The 21,817-nt window shown below is 41.4% G+C and overlaps 1 protein-coding gene and 2 long non-coding RNA genes across 3 annotated transcripts in view; 2 read left to right on the top strand and 1 right to left on the bottom strand.

Moving 5' to 3' along the window:
• tfpia (tissue factor pathway inhibitor a) overlaps positions 1-3,233 on the bottom strand; it is a 77,707-nt gene extending 74,474 nt beyond the window's left edge. The window contains exon 1 of the mRNA XM_074658106.1: positions 2,778-3,233. Coding sequence (XP_074514207.1) covers positions 2,778-2,865 — 88 coding nt within the window. The 5' untranslated portion in view covers positions 2,866-3,233. The remainder of the gene's footprint in view (positions 1-2,777) is intronic.
• LOC141782068 (uncharacterized) overlaps positions 1-21,817 on the top strand; it is an 85,883-nt gene that overhangs the window by 46,580 nt on the left and 17,486 nt on the right. The gene's annotated exons all lie outside the window — the stretch shown is intronic.
• LOC141782071 (uncharacterized) lies at positions 2,845-6,006 on the top strand. Its single transcript, XR_012597029.1, has 2 exons — positions 2,845-2,980; positions 5,680-6,006. It is a non-coding gene; the product is annotated as an uncharacterized LOC141782071 (long non-coding RNA).

Below are 21,817 nucleotides of genomic sequence, written 5' to 3'. Positions count from 1 at the left end.
CAATAAATATCAGCTGATGGCTTGTGGGAAACTGGAGTCTCTTAAATGCCAAAAAAAAGTGCTTGTTTAAGGAAAGGCCGGGAATATTCAATCCTGGAATGAATAAAGTTCAAATACATTTCAATTCAAAATTAGCCATCTAGGATACAATATAGTATGCAAAACCATATGATGCTTGCTCTTACAACACAATAGTGTTATGCTGTAGCACCATTTAATGTCATATTTATCATTATTTCCAGGCACAGTGAAAGTTAATGTACTTGCAAAAATATATGCATGTATATTTACTATTGGAAAACAATTAACAACACAAACAATGACAAATATTGTCCAGAAACCCTCACAGGTAGAGTCAAAAGGTGCCAACAACTCAATATTGCCCCAAGGCCCACTAGAGGGTTAATCCAGCCCTGGCCAAGCATGAAGGGACATCAAAACTTTGTTAGTTTGTACATACATCTAAAAACAAAATGGTAATGGATAGACTATACATGCTATAATCTAAACATTCTGTGTAACAATTAAAGGTTTTTTATATAAATATAGGAAGAGGCTTGGACATTAGGGAGTGTGAGTATAGAGTGCTCCAGGGATGAAATATTTTTGTAGGCCAACCAGGAAGTTAGCATTGCCCTGAGTTCCCTCGACAAAAACCCAATGGGATTTTTCCTTTGGCTTTTTGATTATTGCAGAAAATAAACTCTGTGGAAAACACACGTTTATAATAATTACACGTTTTGTTCAGCAAGATAATCTTCACAAATTAACAAAAATAAGTGAAAAGCTACTATTAGTCTGTAAATGAACTACACCACGGTTGCATGAGCGTGAGTAAACACAACGAGGCTGTAAAGGAGGACGAGTCGGCATGATGACGTTTAGTAGTCTCAGTTAGCAACCGCCTTTTTTAAGACACATAAAGGCTCTACAATTCACGAGTGGGGTATTTATTTATGTATTTTATGTCGTCGAACAAAACATAAAATCTCTTATTTAAGGCTGAAGTAGGCAGATTGGAGCAAATATGATGTTAAAAAGTTATTTTTATAAAACGGTCGCTATATCTTGACAGTAGTACATGAGCAGGTAACGTGAAAAAATTCCTGTTCCTCTGTGTCCTCCGGTGTCCTCCAGTGCTCCTAACGGCATCTGCAAGATTTCACAGACCGGAGGAAAACAAGCAATAAGAGCTGATCTGAGGTCCGCTGTCCAGCTGCCGTCTATACCGTCTTCGCTGTCAATCACTTGTGAACTCCGACCAAACAGTCAAACTAGGCAGCGCTGATTAAATATGGATCAATATTCTGTTACGTTAATGCCTATTTCTCTCCTCAGATGTTCTCAGAATCATCTTGTAGTGCACGGTTTAGCTGTAAAATGAAAAAGTTTGTGAAGCGATTGTGAAATCTGATGAAGGAATGCCAAGTTCCGGTCACATGCCAAATTCCGGTCACATGACCAGAGCACAGCCAATAGGAACGCTCTCTCTCTCTCTGAAATGACCTGTGATTGGCCAAAGCCTCCCGTCACAAGACAGATGTTCTAAAGCCTGAAAACAGAGCCATGAGGAGGAGCAGAAGTCTAGTTTTCTCTCAGAACACTTGAATTACAATATGCTGAAAGGTTATTATGGAATTTTTGACCAATGATGCCAAAAATATACTGCCTGGCCCCACTTTAAGGCATCTAACTAAAAACCCATTTAAAAAACCCATTGACTGCCAGACGAAGGAACCGTCAGTGCTAAAATGCTAACTCATTTACGGGTTTTAGGACACATTCCTGTAGCACTCTATTTTACAAATAAGAATTATATTGTATTTGTAAAATGTTTCTAAAGACAATAAAATGTCCCATTATCTCTCCATAAGAAGGTTCCTCTGCCTTTGTGCTGCTCATAGGCTGTAAATGTTCCTTCCATAGAGGGAAATGGTTCATAAAACTGGCAGTACTGTATGTCACTGAAAGATAAGAAAAGGCAGACAGTGACATCACCCAGCACACATAGAAAGACCTTTTCCAGACTTTCCTCTTAACTGCAGAGCTTTCATTAGTGAAGTGAGGCCAGCTCAGTGTTTGCTCTCAGGGATGGAGGATTACAGTTTGTCTTCCACTCTGGACCAGACCTGCCTGCTGAATATCTCACATCCAACCCAACAGCCTCCTTACCGGCCGCAGGGCTGCTGTTGCGACATGACCTGACAGGAGGAGGTGCCGGGCGGTTCAGGTGTGGGTCGTGGCCGGTAGGAGAACTGCTGCGGACTTTGGCCTTGCCTGACGTCACATACTGTATCTCCCCTCACTATTCAGGACTATTACAGCCCTCCAACACAACCAAACAGAGGCGCTAGTGCGTAAACTCTGGTGTTGATACGGAGCAGGATTTCAGTCAAAGGATAGTCACTCTTAGAGCAAAACTGCAAGATACAGAAGCCCATTGGTCACTTTAGGGCGCACATATTCCGTTTGGAGACCAGTTTACGCTTTACTTTTGGACGGAAATAACACAAAAACAATGAATATTCAAAGAATATTACGGCGACAATAATAGGTTATACAAAGAAACTCACCACAAGCAAAGCCCAAACAAGAATAAAGTGAATCCAGGACATATCATAGTGTGAATATGTAGCCACAAACTTCAGCTCCACTTTACGCATGACTTCCGTGGCGAAAACTTCCCCTTGCGCTGCGCACAACAGCTCAGACGAACAGTGAACACAGTTCAAATAATAATAATATGTACATAAATATATATTTATCAACCATCTTACCTTCTCTATGTCTTCTACAGGATCCAAAACGGGCGAGAAAGGAGAGCAAAACGGCGCACAAAATCCACCACTTGTTGGATCGAGTCATGCTGCTGAACGGCGCACTGCTCTGCGCTGAGTGGAAACTACTTTACTACTTAGAAGGAAAACTTCATCACGTTGGAGGGCTGAAGTTGTGACTGCGCGCGTGTGTGTGTGGGTGCGTACTTCCGTTTGATAACACAATGTCACTATGCAGGCGCTATGAAAATGAAATTGCCAGTAATTTCCTGGAGGGATTCTTGAGGAAATAAAATATTCCCCTTGACTCATAACGTTTACGGAGATATTAAAAGAAAAACCAGTGAGGAGTATTAATTATATGTTATCATATTACCTGTCTTCCTTTCTTATCATTCTTTGCCTATGACGTCAATGCTTTAATAGTGAATCATTGTGGACAACCTGTACAATGGCATGTCAGCAGGAAACTTGATCCTGCTATTTAGCACTCACACAAGCTCTCTCTCTCTCTGATGAACTAAGCCCAACCGCAGGTTGCATCTTTACCACCCCTCAACAACACTTTTATCCGCTTCAATTCACCTCACAGTGGTGAGACATTTCCATGGAAGCCCAGCTGTCCGTTCCATTCAGGAGATTGGTACCCGAGTTATGGCCTGTGGAGAGGTTTTGAACCCCCTTTCAGCTCCTCCAGGCCTCTGGGAGTGACACAGCTACTGTAATTGAGCTTCAAGCTGGCACATACTGTATATGTATGCTGGAATTATAACCCGCCAGCCCCTTTGTGCCCCATACTTTCACAACTTAAATGAATTGATCACGCTGTGTTAAATACCACACAAATGTACTATAACACACTATGTTGAGTACAGATGGCTGCACCAGTGCCAAGGCTGCATGATTTGAGACACGGTAGGAGGTCGCCAAGAATAAAAACTCTGGCTTTCACCGCGATACACTGTGGTGGAGTTTATCCTTATCCGAGTCAGAGTCTGAAGACGGGTGTCGTCTACTGTAGCCTACAGATTGTGAAGCCCTCCTGGACCCATTTGTGATTTGGGGACACACAATTCAAATTGACTTGGCTGGTTTTAAGATGAAAGCAAAGGCAATAGTATATGTTAAAGCCACAGTAAACTGGGCTATACTACACGTGTTGGAGACTGCACATGGCCACAAGCAGTAACAATTGTAACAAAATTATTGAAAACATTTTTATGCAGACAAATCATTTTTAAAGATGAATACACCCACAGAGCTTAATAAGTTAAAATAAATTAGTATGATTGTGAATTAATCTTTTAATAAAATGTTGACGGGTCCAAAATGAATGTTTTGTTTATGTCTGAGGAAGACATCTGACGTCTGGTTCTCACTTCTTGGCTTGTGAGCCAATAGTATAACAACGTTGGTATCACGTGGTATCTCTGTGTCGTCAGCAATCACGTTGCCAGTTTAACGGTAAGCGCCCGGCTTCAGTCTGGTACCAACCCCAAGAGCTCAGCGATAAAAGATGCTGCCCTGCCATGCCTGGCAGCACTGACACTGGTGTCTCCATTACGCTGCAGAATATGTGAATGTTTAGTGACATTATTGAAGTGACAACTTACGCTAGCACCTATTAGCTCTCTTCGCTTAATCGTCCGAAAAACAATAACCCATAAAAAAACAATTTGGCATATTTAAACAAAACCAATAACAACGACCAACAGCCTATGTTAGTATCAGTGACAGCTGCACCCAGTTATCTGATGTTAGAGTTCTCCCAAACAATGTTTATCAAAGGTGCACATCACAAGGAATTTAGAAGTGGGTGGCCGACTAAACAGTAAATCAAATAAGGGTTTATTTCAACCACACACACACACACACCTAATGTAGGCCTATAGATAAATGTCTGAAATCACTTTATTACTCTGCCACGATAACAAACAAAATAACATCGCTAATTCTTCCTTCCCGTCTTCCGTCATGTTTGTTTACACTAAAGTCATGTTTGATTGTGAGATATTTTTTCAAAATGTCAATGTTTTTTTTTGTGTCTCTTGTTGTTCATGAATGAATCTGTTAGTGTGTGGTGTGCTGTTTTGGCCAAATCATTGCTCACGATACACTAGAGGAACAAAACTGTTAAATTGAACATAACATGTCGTTATGTTTGAGATCTCTCACATTTTCAAAATCTGTTAAGATTTGAACAAATCTTTTAGTGTGGGCCAGCTTTAACTCTGGGAACACAAGTGACTGTATTTCCTAAAATGTCAAACTATTCCTTCAGGCATGGCATGATATTTTGGACAATATGTGCTTCTAACCTTTATAGTGACAGTTTGGAGAAAACCTTGTCCTGTTTCAACGTGACAGTCTAGGCCTACCTTTTGTGATCGTTCAGTAGTAAGTTCAGTCTGTGGCCGGTTTGAACTTTATTCGTTCGGTTCAGTACAACATTAGGTCGATATGAGCACTGACAATAATCTTCAACACTCAGAAACCACCAATCTACACCAAAGTTAGTGCATCGTGATCTTTGCTGTAGCATCAAGCTTCTAGCCAGGATGTAACATGCTGTATAGGGAAGAGGAGCTCCAGAACACAAAGCCACTGATTCGGTCAGTGTCAAATAATGATACAGTATAGTGATTAGAGCTTAAGGATTCAGTGTTAATGAGTCATTTGTACATTAACTGAACACTTCTACTTATATTGTTAAATACTGTAACTAGGTACTCATAGTCTTGATTAAGGGGTTTGGCTTTTAGATGAATGTTTCAACAGATGAACTGAATATCTTTAGTTTTAGTCTACTGTATTCTTCATAAACTCCACTGCTGTCAAAGAAAGTGAATAGACATTGTTACAAAAGTGATGGCCACACTCAAACTTTTTGTGCTTTCCTCAGATGGTGCCACAGTTGCCAAGAGAAGCACTCTTTCTGGACAAGACTGAGACCGACTGAGACTGGCCCAACTCCCCAGAACAGCTGAGAAAGTTCATAATTGTGTCCTCTCCCTGAAGGGACGCTGAGGTGCCATGAAGCCAGCCTCCTAAACTCTGACTGCTCTCATGGAGCTTGTAAACAGCCAGCAGCAGAAGATGTGGTCATAGGAGGGACTGTGTGGAACTTTACTAGTGTGATGCAGAGTAGGAAGTTCCTACTCGGAACAGAGCAAAGATGTTCAGTCCACCTTCCTTTGGCAAATAAAGGTTTGGAAATACAATAATAAAACATGCTATATCTCTCTAAATTTCATTAAGATAAGAAAATGTGACACAAATTTTATTACTGTAACTGCATGAGTCAGTTATATCAGCCACCCTGAGTAGACTATGACTATTTCATTTTGCATGGGCCAATATCTACCCGAGGAATACTTTTCATGACAAATAGTGTGTCATCGTTATTAGAGGTGTCATATTCTGAGGTGCAGCCTGCTGTATTGTACAAGCAGAGAAGGTGATTTCTGGCATAACTTCACCTACTTCTAAGGTGCATGGAGAGGGGGAATTGGAAATCTCAAGAGAACAAAAGTCCAGCTTGCTGTATTCAAATGGCTTAAGAGCACAAGTGGTTCCAAACAGCAGCCGCCTCCTATGATTTGCAATCTTCTTCCTAAATAGCAGTTTAGGTTTAATGGTAACATTCATTGACAGTGAAGGAGGTAGTGTAGATTCGCAAAAAGTGATAAACATATGTTTAAATATTTGCCTTCCTCATTGGAGACCTATGTTTGAAAAATTGTCATATCTTTTTTGGACTTACATTAAATCTGCACTAATCTATATTATATATTTATATAGATCAAATGTCTATGTGTAATAGGAAAGGTGGTGCTCATACATGACAAAACTGAACAGAAGGATCAGCACCTTTCTGTACTGGAAGCTCTTTACACTACATGTCAGTATTCACTCATTCACACACACATTCATACACTGATGGCAGAGGCTGCCATGCAAGGTGCCACCTGCCCATCAGGATCTAATGTCATTCATACACCGATGGCACAGCTTTCGGGTGCAATTTTGACATGAGGAGCCGGGGATCGAACCGCAGACATTCTGATTGGTGGTGGACCTACTCTACCTCTGAGCCACAGTCGCCCCTTACTGGTCTTACCAACCTTGTTTCCAGTGGCAACAGCTGTTTTTTAAAAAAAAAAAAAAAAAAAACGCAGATGGCTCGGCACCAAACAGCAGTTAACGACTAGCTAAGAGGCAGATATTCCCCTCAGGAATTGAAGGGGACCAAAACTAGTTAAAAAGAGAGTGAATATTAGACGTACGTTTGTCAGTTGGACAGAAACATGGCTCAAAAGGTCCATGTCCATAATATGTCACTGTTGTGTTGACACCTCTTGTGCTGCTCCCAAGTGGCCAAAAACTGAATTAATGCAGGTTAAATCTACATTAACCATAAAGCCATCAACATAATGGGCCCTGTCTTACACCTGGAACAAAGTGCCGAACAGCGCAGCGCAGCCGTCATCGCTAGTTTCAGGCCGACGCAGTTGTCAGTTTCATGCCCAGCACCCACGTTGTGTAAGTAGCAAATGTACTTGCGCCCATCTGTGCACCCTTGGACGTGTTGGTCTTAAAGGTCACCTATTATACAAAATGCACCTTTCCATGTCTTTTAAACATCAATATCTGTCCCCAGTGTGTCTACAGGTCACCATAGTATCATAAAAGACCATCTCTCTTTTTCTCCTGCTCCATCTGTCCGAAAATGGGTCTAAAAAAACGCTGAGCAGCTTTTCCTTAAACTGGTGACGTCGAGGGCGAATTGCAAGCCATATAAGGGTTTCCTGGTGGAACGGTTAGAACCAGAGGAGAACCTGCAGCTAGCTGACCCCACCCACAGCCTGACACTCTCCTCCACCTCGTAACTATGAGCAAAGTCTGCTCCTACTTCTGTTAGTCTGCAAGAACCAGCAGCACAGTCTTCATGTACTCCCATCATCTAAATATAACATGTTCTTTCATAAAGGCTTTATGTAATTACACTGTTTGAACAGGTGATATGAAACATTAATTTGATGTCATGCATGTAGAAGAGTACAGGTAGTAAATAGGGACTGTAAGCAACACAACACATTTCTGTTTCACAGTCAAACTTTATTTGAGTAGACAGATGACAATATTAATTTACACAGCATTTTTAATTCCACCTGCAGTTATGTTGACATGGTACACGATAAAGTCTTTCAGCTATGGTAAACTAAGCTACGGTAAGCTCCGGTAAACTACGGTGCGCTAAACTACGGTAAGCTCCGGTGAGTGTAATGTTAACCGGCCTGTAGTCATGGTAACACAGAGACAGCTCCTACAGTAAATAATATACCATTACTCTGATTACTTTACTACGTTTATCAGGTGTTGTAGTGGCTATCTTTAGTCTTCATACTTCTATCTTCGTATTAACTTACTTTCTTTCGTTAACCACACTTCAAGGACGACATCACAATGTTTTACGCGTTGAGTCGGCCCGGTAGCAACGCCAACGGCAACGCCAACGGCAACGGTAAAACAACCGTGTTGCTCCGCCGGTAACTCATTTATTCACAACTGAACCGTTTCACAATAAAAATCATTTCACAATAAAAGTTCACTTCCTGTCCCTAAGTCACATGTGTACGGAAGCCTAACAGGACTAAACTCAAATTCACAGTGGTAAACATACAGGAAGGAATCACCATATATAGTCATAATATTCTCTTACATTTAACTGAAATATATTTCTGACTGAACTTCAGCAAATAATATTATCAATACAATAAACATAAGCTTGGCACTAGTAAATGGCGCTTACAGGTGTCTTTTACCAGAAATAATGAACTGACTACTGTTTCACATCTTCTATTTTCCACCCTGATGGTCGCTGTGTTTACACAGGAATCTGGACCGCAGATGTTCATCATATGTCGCCGATTTCTGATCAGATTCCTCCGGTAACGTGCGCTGGGTGAAGTTTCTGGTTTATAAACTTTGAAGTAGTTTATAAACTCTTCCTAGCTGCTTCTCTCTCTGTGTAGCTCAGCTAGCTGCAGTCAGAGCTACAGGGAGAGCTCCGGGGAGAAAATGACGCTGTGTTGAGGGCGTTTGATTGACAGCAGAGACCAGGAAACGCTGACCAATCAGAGCAGAGTGGGAGGAGACATGCGCTAAATCAGGATCTCTCAGACAGAGGTTGAAAGAGGCTCCATGCAGGCAGAGTGAGGAGAACAGTATGAGAAGAATAACGTTTTTTTTTTTAACATTACAGCATGTAAACATGTTCTAGTACAACATTAAAATACATCTATGAACCTGGAAATGAGCATAATATAAGACCTTTCAATGAGGTGTGGTCAGGTGCTTTGTTGGTGCATTGCTATCTTGAGGCAGCAGAAAGCGATTGCACCATTGACCAACAAAAACCGTGTCTAAAGTCTGACGCAGTATTTTCCTGCTAAAGGGCTCATTATTCAGTTAGTAAGATGAGTCTACAGGCAGGTTCACAACACGCGTACACTCTGCTGGTTACACACACAGGGACGCTGCAGCGCTCCTCCTCCTCAGTTAAACACAGTGTCGACTCTAGAACAAGGTTTTAATTTATGTTCAGGAAAACAGTAAATTCAGGCGGCAGGTGACAACTCTGAATATAATGAATATAATGAAGTGAGGCTCTCAGGCATTCTGTGTTGCTCAACCTGCAGCGCTCTCAGTGGCGGCGTTTTTAGGCTGATGGATCCACACATTACGCACCGCCTCTCCAGCAGCGCCCGGCTGTACGCCCGTGTGTAATTCACCTCCAGAGGATTCCGCTCAGCCGGTCCGAGCCCCCCCGTGGGTTGTATCGGAAAGCAATATAGTTTTCATATTTATCGATACATGTTTATCATATTTAGCCCAGTGCTTATTATCATATAATGAATTTTGACCCCCCGTGCCGCCTCTACCTCCTATGCAGTCAGAGGGAGTTGTTGATGGGACAGAGGATTGGGAGACGGCGGAGGCAGAGGGTCCACCAGCCAAGCACCCCATACATCTGCTTGCGCAATTTAACACCTATAATTAAGATTAAGATTAACTAAATATAACCCCTTTGCCCATTGCGCCTTACTTTGTGCCCAGATTATGTGCCGCTTAACTAGCAAAAGTGGAGTTGGACATGCCACAGATCATTAAAATTGGGCGTATTGTCACCTTAACCGAGTGGTTTCACGTGCCTTTAATTCACAGGTGCCACTATTGTAGGAATGTCCACTCAGACGAAGTTGGCAGTGAACATGTTGGAGATGTATACAACATAAAACCATCATAAAAACATTTGTCTAATATGTTTAAGGATAGTGTGACCCAATCGCCATTTTAAGTTTCTCCCAAAATGCATTTCAGTTTCTCAAATTAGCATCCTAACCTCTTGCATAATCTCTCAGTAAAGCTTGACTAGTGGGTTATTTTGGATTAACTTTATATCCCAACTAAGAAGTAGTTCTATTCTTTGCATTTACTAGAATAATCTGTAATATAGTAGAAGATGTATGGTAAACTAATTTCATGATGTCTGAATGTGGTGCTTGCATATACAAATAGCAATAATTAAGTTTAAATATATATTGGAAACGGGGCTGCATGGTGGTGCAGTGGTTAGCACTGCTGCCTCACAGCAAGAGGGTCACAGGTTCAATCCCCGGCTTCCACCCGTTAGGTTAGTTGTTGACCCCTAAATTGCGAAGGATGTACCCCAATGACAGCTGGGATCAGCTCCAGCCCCCCAAAGACCCCGAAGGGATAAGCGCTTACAGATAATGGATGGATGGAGATTGGAAACGTTAATACATATGCAGTCAAATGAGCTTCTGATTCCATCTTGTTTCAGGATAATAACACTAACTTTTGCTCTCCTGGAACAAAATAAATCTCCCAAACTGAATTATCTCAACCCATTGACGGATCTTTTCTTGTTTTGAGAAAAATGAGCCTTGAAGGCTAAAAATGATGCTGAATCACTTGTAACACACCAGTCCACAGACTTAGCACTTTGTCAGTGTATGCATGTTTGGTCGTACATCAGTGCACATGTGTGGGATGTCAGTGGACAAGAATGTGCCTGTCTGTGAGACTAATCGTACAATGCTATTACTCACTCTATTCAGGGAAACTGTGTTCCCCACCTTCTGCATGGAAAGTCTTAGAGTGAGAGAAAGTAAAAGTCACATGGTCAAATATGCGGCAAAGCTCTAATGCAATTTCCTGTGTGCTAATTTTCCCACGATATTATGGCCTCAATACAGCTGAAACACTTGAAACAATGCGTTGGAGGGGAAGACTCCTGACACTTGGGCTTGTAGCACATGACATGATGTAATTTGTCTGTCCTTGGTTATGGCTGTGTCCTTATATATAATGTATATATATATATATATAAATTTAATTTATTCATGGATATAAATGTCATGGAAAAGCAACTTTTACTGAAAATTACAACTGACAATGGATTTAAATATTTAATCGCAATTATTCGCACACTTTATCTGTTCAAAATGTACCTTAAAGATACATTTATCAAGTATTTAATCCTCTTATCAACATGGGAGTGGAGAAATATGCTGCTTCATACAAATGTATGTATATATTTATTATTGTAAATCAATTAACAACACAAAACAATGACAGATATTGATCCAGAAACCCTCACAGGTACTGCATTTATCATAAAACATATGCTCAAATCATAACATGTCAAACTGCAGCCCAACAGGAAACAACAGCTGTCAGTGTGTCAGTGTGCTGACTTGACTATGACTTGCCCAGAACTGCATGTGATTATCATAAAGTGGGCATGTCTGTAAAGGGGAGACTCGTGGGTACCCATAGAACCCATTTACAATCACTGATCTGGAGGTCAGAGGTCAAGGGAACCCCTTTGGAAATGGCCATGACAGTTTTTCCTCGCCAAAATTATGATATAGTTGGTACCGATGGATTCATCAGGTTTTTTAGTTTCATATGATACCAGAATCTTCACTGAGCCCACCACCACCTAAAAATGACAGGTTGCGTTAATGTGTTAAAGACATTAGGGGGCATTATTATCGTGTTAACTTTGACATCCCTATCCATATATACATATATACATATATATATATATATATATATATATATATATACTGGGGGGAAAAAGTTCGGAAACTTGTGTTTGGTCGATTATTTCTCTGTTGTTACAATGCTAATGGTCATTGTATTTTACATGGTTGGAAAGCCTGTTTATTGACCTTCACAATGATGTCCAACTTGTAAAGATCATGCATTTGTGGGATGAGCAGCACAGCTGATTATGTGGGTAGCGCCCAAGTAAAATTTGCCAAAATGCTCCGTCAATGGTAAACAGTGTATTCTCCTGTTGGTATTGACTCTTGTTTTGAGTTGTTTGGTGGATTGGATGATTGAACTCTCTATCAGTAACAAGGAACAAACAAGACATATTGATTCATTTAATACACCGTCAGTAGCCTGAGTAGCGGTGGAAGATCCATACGCAGCCACAACAGCCTGGCACCTCCTCCTCATGCTGGTCACCAACCTGGTCACACGTTGCTGTGGGATGGCGTTCCATTTCTCAACCAGGATTGGTTGCAGGTCAGCCAGCGTGGTTGTGTTGGTCACTCTAACACGTACAGCACGCCCAAGCTGATGCCACAAGTGTTCAATTGGGTTGAGGTGTGGACTCTTGGCAGGCCGTTCCATTCTCTCTACTCCCACATTGTGGAGGTAGTCTGTGATAACCCTGGCTCTGTGGGGGCGAGCGTTGTCATCTTGGAAGATGAAGTTAGGTCCCAGATTGTGGAGATATGGGATCGCCACTGGCTGCAGAATCTCATCCTGATATCTCACTGCATTGAGATGGCCTTCAATGATGACAAGCCTTGTTTTGCCAGTGAGGGAGATGCCCCCCCCAAACCATGACACTGCCCGCACCAAAAGCTGTTACTCCATCGGTGCAACAATCAGCATAGCGTTCTCCACATCGTCTCCATACTTTGACCCTGCCATCCAACTTTGGCAGACAGAACCTGGACTCATCACTGAACATGACATTCCCCCACATGTTCAGGTTCCATTGTCTGTGTTGTCGACACCAGCGCCAACGGGCCTGACGGTGAAGGGCAGTCATTGCAGGCTTCCTGGTAGCCTTATGAGAATGCACTGTTTACCATTGGCAGAGCATTTTGGCAAATTTTTCTTTGGCGCTACCCACATAATCAGCTGTGCTGCTCATCCCACAAATGCATGATCCTTACAAGTTGGACATCATTGTGAAGGTAAATAAACAGGCTTTCCAACGATGTAAAATACAATGACCATTAGCATTGTAACAACAGAAAAATAATCAAACAAACACAAGTTTCCAAACTTTTTTTTCCCAGTTTATATATAAAACTGTAGCAACTAATACTTTCATATGTCTCTTAGGACAGTGGTTCCCAAAACAAGATAAATCTGAAGAGTCCCAAGAAGATTATCTAGTTAGGAAAGGAGGAAAATACACATTTCTTCTTCATAAAAATATATTATATGTTATCAAAACAAAAAGGAAACATCGCTCTTTTGATTTACTTCTCAAAACTCATAGATATAAGCAGCCTGTGAGGAGGTAGCCATTGCTTGGCTATAAAAAGGTCACAAGCCAAAGTTGAGGAGAACCGATGCTTTAGGAGGTGATATCTCCATGTCTACATCTGCAGGTCTAAACTGCAACTTTCCAACGGATGTTGGGTTAGCATGAAAACTGGGCTGACAATGACCAAACAGCTCCCCCTTATGGAGAATCAGCAGGCTGCTAACAGTTTAGCGGTAGCCTTGTGAGTTAGTGAAAGACTTACAAACCAGTTCCTTCAAGTTTTTTCATCTAAAAAGTAAAACTCATTTCCTCATCCATACATACATGTTACTCTGCTAACAGAAGTGCACCCATTTGCTGAGCATCTGTAGGTTTTGGTGGGTTGAAGTCTCAGTCTTCAAAGCCATCATTCTGTCCTATTGCAGGCAGTTCTCCCCAAAAGACTTGGATTAAGCCCCGCTCAGGACCACTTCATTCTGTCATACCCTGTTTGGCTCAGATAACACATGCAGTGCTTTAGCTCCATTAGAAATCCTCTGCTGCCAGACATGTCTCAAGCTATGAAGTTTAAAAATAGTCAAATGGCGTTGGTGGGACAGCTCAATATGAGTGATTTAACAAGGTGAGTAATGAAGCGTATTGTTTTGAGCCAAGGGCTTTGCATGCACTTTATTGTGTTAATACTTTTCAAAAAACATTTCCCATTCATACAAGTTCAACTTGAAAATGGTGCTCCTTTATAAGGTTAAACAAAGGTTAAAGAGGTTTACTCTCCACCCCCACGTCCAAACTCCGCAGCTTTGGGGACAGAGCATTCTCCAGGGCAGCTCCCAAGCTCTGGAACTCACTCCCCAATCTCATCAGAGACTCTGATTCCCTCACCACATTCCAGTCCCGCCTCAAAACACATCTTTTTTCATCTGCTTACCCGTAGCCCCCTCCTTCCCCCTACCCATCAGTCCGTGTGTCTGGATGTGATTGTGCCTGTGTATGTCGCTTTTTGTCGTTCGTCTCCTGTCTGTCTGTCTCACACCGTTTTCCCCCCCGACTATGTTAAAGCGTCTTTGAGAATATTATAAAGTGCTATATAAATCTAATATATTATTATTATTATTATTATTAATAATATATTAAAGCAGCCAACAATCTACGTAATTCCACAGTGAGTTAACCTTCAGATCAATAATTAATTTAATGAGTCAGTACAAGTTGTTGTTTGACAAAGGATAGTTCTGCAGCTGGTGGGTGAGAGGGCAGATACATGAATACAGGTTAGCAGTGTGGGTTGAACATGATTCACAGCTACAACACCTGCTGGCTTTAATGTCAAACTCCCCTGTTGGATTCTGTGAGCACCTGGTGCTCTTCATAGTCTGTCACAATATAATCTTTGTAACTTCTCAGGGTGAATAAGCAAATTCAAAGAGGATTTATTGGCATGAAAGTTTCAAAAACAATGTTGCCAAAGCATAAAAACACAATTTTGTCCAAATATTTGGACAGTATAAAATGACAAAATATAAATAGTAATGTGAAAATTAGCACAATAAGATTGATGTATATTAATTGAGTCAGGGCTGTCAAAGATAACGCAATAATAACGCGTAAACGCAAATTCATTTTAAAGCCACAAATTTCTTGAACACATTAACGCAACTTGTGAGTTTTACGTCATAGCTGGCTAAGTTTTAAAGTTTGAGTGAAGATACTAGTATCATATGAAACTAGAAAACCTAAGGAATCCTGTTGTTACCAACATACATGTAGTACATGTCGTACTAGCTTGTCGCCAAGGAGGTTAAATATCACTCCAAATTTAAGCTAAATTTTGGCGAGGGAAAACTGTCATGTCCATTTCCAAAGGGGTCCCTTGACCTCTGACCTCCAGATATGTGAATATAAATGGGTTCTATGGGTACCCACGAGTCTCCCCTTTATAGACGTGCCCACTTTATGATAATCACATGCAGTTTGGGGCAAGTCATAGTCAAGTCAGCACACTGACACACTGACAGCTGTTGTTGCCTGTTGGGCTGCAGTTTGCCATGTTATGATTGGAGCATATTGTTTTATGCTAAATGTAGTACCTGTGAGGGTTTCTGGACAATATCTCTCATTGTTTTGTGTTGTTAATTGATTTCCAGTAATACATATATACATACATTTGTAGGGAAATGGTGTAAGCTTCATATGCGATGCGGAAGTGCGGTGCGCTGCTTGGCTGCGAACCGCGTCCTGGGTTAGCTCTGTTTGAGTCCTATTAAATGTCTTAATTGTTGTTTACTGTTGTTGCCGTCTGTCCGAAATTTCTGCATGTGATGTGTAAGATGAATCATCCGTGGATTACACTGACACTGGCGGGGATCATTACCCATTTGAGATTATGGTCTCTGGCTCACTCACAAACAACAACATATCCGTGTGCCACAATGGACGGTGGTGTCTCCTACAGTCGGGAGACTCTGCTGGAGTTACGTCCTACGTTGATTTCAGCGGATGATAAGCATCCAATATCCCCGACGTTTTTGGACAACACCCCACCTGAGCTGAGAAGGCAGTCAGGCGAAGAAAACGGGAAAGGAGAGGGGGGATCAGGAACCGCCTGCGGCGAAGGCACACACGGCCTCCGCTCCCATCCATCATCCTCAGCAACTTACGCTCTCTGAACAACAAGGTGGACGAGATCCGAGCCTACGCAAGGTACTGCTTTGAATTTCACGAAGCATCCTTACTTTGCTTCTTGGAGAGCTGGCTTCAACCAGAAATGCCTGATTCCCTGTTTGAGATCAGTGGATTCACTTTGGTGCGCGCTAACAGAGACGCCAACTCTGGGAAATGCAAAGGTGGGGGGAATCTGTGTTTACATAAACGATCTTTGGTGCCGTCAGTTAACCGTAAGAGACACAATCTGTGATCCCAATGTTGAGATGCTTTGCGTGACATTGAGACCTTTTTATTTACCGCGGGAATTTGGAAGTGTCCTGCTGTGCGTGGTGTATGTGCAAGCAGCCGCCACCATTTCAGATTGGGTACATAAACTGCAACAGAAACACCCTGACGCACCAGCCATAGTGCTGGGAGACTTAAACCATTGTAACCTGGACAGTTCATTACCCAGCTTCTATCAGTATGTTAAAAACCAGACAAGGAAGGATAAGATCTTAGATAAATGTTATGTAAATGTTAAAATGGCTTAAGAATCCAGAACCAGACCTCCTGTTGCAAACTCTGATCATAACGTTGTGCATTTGATTCCAACTTATAAAACAAAACTAAGAAGTAGTAAGCCAGAGGAGAGGGAAATCAGGTTGTGGTCGCCTGAAAGTAGAGAATAGCTTTGCAGCATGCTTTGATGGTACTGACTGGGAAACATTTCACAGTAATTCCCTCGATGAAACCACTGATGTAACTACGGACTATATTAACTTCTGTGTACAACTGGTTATTCCCACCAAAAGGATAAAAATCTACCCAAATAATCAAATCAAAATCAAATCAATTTATTTTTGTATAGCGTCAAATCACAACAGAAGTTATCTCAAGACGCTTTATAATAAACTGTATGTGACTAAAGACATTAAAAGAAACATCAACGCCAGGAAATTGGTATTTAAAAACAAAGACTCTGTAATCTCAAACAGGTGGAAAGAGACTTAAAGAAGGAACTCAGGGAAGCCAAACAGGCACACAGACAGCGTCTGGAGGAGAACTTTAAAGCAAACTAAAAGACTCTGGGACACTATGAAGAGGATGACGGGAATGTCATCCTCTAACAAACCTACGGTGACAAACAATGAACTTGTGTCTGCAAATGAGCTAAATAGGTTCTTGTTGTAGCCCAGGTAATCCAAACAAAGAAAGAGAGCGAGACACTTGCATGGACTTAACTCTGAACTTTACTGCTTCTCTTCTTCTCTCAATTCTCCTTTCAAAACATGCAGTACAAGGTCACCTGATCTACAGAGCCCTTTAGTGGGTAAACAGTAACTGAATACACAACAGTTCTTCTCTCGGTTTGACTCTGCCAGCTATCATGAGAAATGTGCAGATCTTCTCAAGAATACCTCACCCACTAGTGCAGATAGGATTGTCATTACTGTGGATGAAGTCAGGAGCATTTTCCAACGTGCCAACTCAAGGAAAGCTCTTGGCCCTGACTCATGCAGTGCTCTTGGTTTGAAATCTTTTGCCAGGGAACTGGCCCCTGTTCGGCAGCCCATCTTTCAACTCTCTGTCAACACTCACACCATTCCACTAGCTTGGAAGACATCACATATTAAATCTCTCCCCAAAAAAACACTGTCCTAAGGAATATAATGATTTTCAGCAAATAGCACTCACATCTGTTATCATGAAATCACTGGAGAAGATTATGGTCCGTCATCTCAACAAAGAAATAGGTAATAAACAGGATCCTTTCCAATTTGCCTATAAGCAAGGCCGCAGCACTGAGGATGCAGTTGTCACTCTTGTGCATCTTCTCTCCAAACACCATGACCAATCAAAAAGATTTGCCAGAGTTATTTTCCTGGATTTCTCCTCAGCTTTTAACACAATCCAGCCTGATGTGCTCCTGTCCAAAATGATTCAGTTACAGTTCAACACAAACCTCATTCATTGGTACAATTCATTTCTTACAAACAGAATACAGCGAGTAAAAGTAAATGACACTCTCTCTTCCTCCATCAGGACTAATGTTGGAGCACCTCAAGGATGCATTAGGTCACCTGTGTTATTTACTTTGTACACTGCTGATTGTACCACCAGTGTGCCCAACCAATGTCTGTTAAAGTACTCTGATGATTCCACCTTAATTTCTCTGCTGACTGACAGCGATGACCTCAGTTTGCATCGGTGTAATGTCGACTGGCTGATCGAATGGTGTAACAAAAACGCTCTTATCGTTAACACTAGTAAGACAGAAGAAATCATTTTTGGCCTTCCTCCCGACTGTCAGCTGCCTCCAGTTACAATTCATAATGTAGAAATTAAAAAGGTCTCTTCATACAAATACCTGGGAGTTATGATAGACTCCACCCTATCATGGACCCCTCACATTGACTTTACTTGTAAGAAGATACAGCAGCACATTTACTTTCTTCGCAGACTCAGATCATTTGGAGCCAGTAGCCAGATTATTTTTATATTTTTCAGTTCAGTGATTCAGAGTGTCCTGTTGTACTGCAGCACAGCCTGGCTCAGTAGTATATCTGTAAAACTTATAACTAAACTTTATAACCAAATCAAAATCTGCGTGAAGATCATTGGCCAACCTGTGGCAGCCTCCTTTCAAGCAGCTCACAACAAGAGCATGCTCAGACTTGCCAACAGCATCTCTTCTGATCCCTTACATGTTTTAAATGGGGAATATCAACTTCTGCCCTCCAAGAGGCGGTATCGAAGGTACTGCACTCAGCTGGCTCCGATCCAACCTCACCAACAGATCTCATTTCATCTCCCTTCAAAACAACTCCTCTGCCACATCTACAGTCACACCAGGTGTCCCCCAAGGCTCTGTACTCGGTCCACTCCTTTTCATAATCTACATATTCCCCCTCGGTCAGATCCTCCGCCATGTCAACCTGGACTTCCACTGCTATGCCGATGACACTTAGATTTACCTCAGCACCAACTTCCCCGACAACCCACCCCTCTCCCACATCAGCTCCTGCCTCTCTGCTATTACAACCTGGATGCAACAGAATTTTCTCAAACTCAACAGCCACAAAACAGAACTCCTCCTCATCGGCTCCAAATCTACCCTCACCAAAACCAACAATCTCACACTCACCATTGATGGCACCTCTGTTTCCCCCTACCCCCAGGCACGCAACCTTGGTGTGATTCTTGACCCCACCCTCTCCCTTGAGCCCCACATCCGCCAACTTTTCAAAATATCCTACCACCTACGCAATATTGCAAAGATCCGACCCTCCCTCACACACCCCCGCTGCCGAGAAGCTCATCCACGCCTTCATCTGCTCCTGCCTTGACTACTGCAACTCTCTCCTCTACGGCATCAGCAACACCTCCATCAATAAACTCCAGCTGGTCCAGAATGCAGCTGCCCGACTCCTCACTCACACCAAATCCTGGCATCACATCACCCCATTGTCCATCAGTCCATCTTGTTGCTAAATAATAATGAATGTGCTGCTAAAGACATGTAAATCCAGAGGACAGATGGTAATTTTGTAATGGGTTATGTATGGTTCATTGTGATGTGTTTTGTTTTTTGTCTGATGGTCTTACTTGTCTGTCTGTCTATGGTAACAGTATGTCTATTGTATGTGTACTTTTTCTCAAACTGAGCTGCCTATGGATGCAAAATTAATTTCAGTGCAAACTGACAATAAAGTTGTATCATATCGTATAAAGCAGCATAATTGTCCACTCCCATGTTGATTAGAGTATTAAATACTTGACAAATCTCCCTTTCAGGTACATTTTGAACAGATAGAAAAATGTGCGATTCATTTGCCATTAATGATGATTAACTATGGACAATCGTGTGATTAATTGCGATTGAATATTTTAGTCCATTCACAGCCATAAATTGTATATATAGTCTATCCTATGCATGTATTATTTGTGTATGTGTGTGTGTGTGTGTGTGTGTGTGTGTGTGTGTGTGTGTGTGTCTTTGATTTAAAATGGTGCCACAGTTACGGTCCAAACAATTTATATCACCTACCAAAGCTTTACAAAATGTCCTAACAGTTCATTCCTTCACTGCGGGCAGCCCCATACTGATATGTTTGAAACTTGGAATCGCTTGTCAGCACTGGCAGAGGAGGGTGTACAAAAGCTTTCTCACCTGGGGCTGAATTACAAGCTGCTGTTGCTTGGATATCTAGAGGAAACTACACAACACCACACTGTACATTACTGTTTATAGCCTAGTACAGCTGTTCCCTGGGTGCCGTCTGATCCCAGGTTGCATTAACCTCAAGTCATAGTTAAATATATGAGATGCTTCAATTACATTTCCACAAGATGGTGTTTCATTTTGCATGCAGAGAAAGACAAGTTGACATTATATTTTACACCCCTTACAGGTCTTAAAAGTATGTAGACAAATCATTTTTAAAGATCAATACAACAACAGAGCTTTTAGAAAAGTGTTGAATAAAAGTATGGCTTTTCCTCCCCAAAAAATAGTATGATTGTGAATTAATATTTTTTTTTTAAATGAATGTTCTCTTCATCTCTGTGGGAGCTATCTGACATGTAGTTCACACTTCTAACAAGGCTTATAAGCCAGTAGTATAACAACGTTGGTATCACGTGGTATCTCTGGGTCGGCAGCGATCAAGTTGCCAGTATGACAGTACAGTAATATTTTCCTTTTTTTATGTGTTTATTTTCTCTTTATTTTCTGTTTATCTTTCTTTTCTTATGAAAACTCTAGTCTATGCCATATCACATGAGTGTATGCTCTTAGTTTGTTGAGTTTGTTTTGACAGTGAATTATGAATGACTCTTCTTGATATTTGCATAACAGATGGGTGTTTATGGGATGCATTGTCAAGTACTTTGCTAAACTATGTCTCTGTTTTTTACTATGTCTAAAATTATTGATAGATACAGTACATACAAAATGTGTATATTATATTACTGTCATTATTTCATGTAATATGCTGCCTGGAGATTGCCAGTCTTTAAGCTCCTGGAGGGTTTTTAGGCAATTTCCCATCACATCCTTTGCAATTATATATTGTATCTTTTTTTATTTTTTTATATATGCAAATAAACAAACCTGCTCCTGAACGGATAAGAAAATACTGAAATGATCATCGACTTCAGAACAAAACTAGAAGTGCACTCGGAGAGCGCAGACCTCCGCCAAGGCAGGTTTCATGTACGCCGCTGCCCCCAATTCACATGGTTGATCACCGAAAGAAGGTATAAAAGAGCATGTCAGCGACCTCTAGCGACCGTAGTAATAATGACAGAAGCAGAAGTCAGGTGCTGTAGTATAGACAGTGTGAAACATCCCGTGTGAAACCAACATGTTGTTGTCTTTGTGTTCACAGGCATTAAGTTTCGCTTTTGCTTTTGAAACAGTTATTTTAAGCCAAAACACAATTTTTTTCCCTAAACTTTTTTTGTTGTCTAAACCTAAAGAAGCGGTATTTTGTTGCCTAAGGGAGTCTTTTTCTTGTGTTGAAAATGTGACGTTTCATTCAGTTTTATGTTAGAACGTGCTTTTGTTTTGCTTTTACTTTTACAACGTAGTAGGCTTAGTAGGCCCCTAATGACTCACATCTATGGTGCTTATAGCGACCGATAACACCTATTTAATGGCCTGATAACAGTCAAATCGAGTGGACAGAATGCCTTAACCAGAGCTTCCTCCCCAAAGCTGTGCAGCTGTTGAACACACAAAAGTTGGCCTGATTGTAATTATATGTGGAGTTGTGTAATGTAT

Source organism: Sebastes fasciatus, chromosome 14 (genome assembly GCF_043250625.1).
Source record: "Sebastes fasciatus isolate fSebFas1 chromosome 14, fSebFas1.pri, whole genome shotgun sequence".
NCBI lineage: Eukaryota > Metazoa > Chordata > Actinopteri > Perciformes > Sebastidae > Sebastes > Sebastes fasciatus.
The sequence above is the reverse complement of the archived record's forward strand: the minus strand, read 5'-3'. Positions and strand labels throughout refer to the sequence as shown.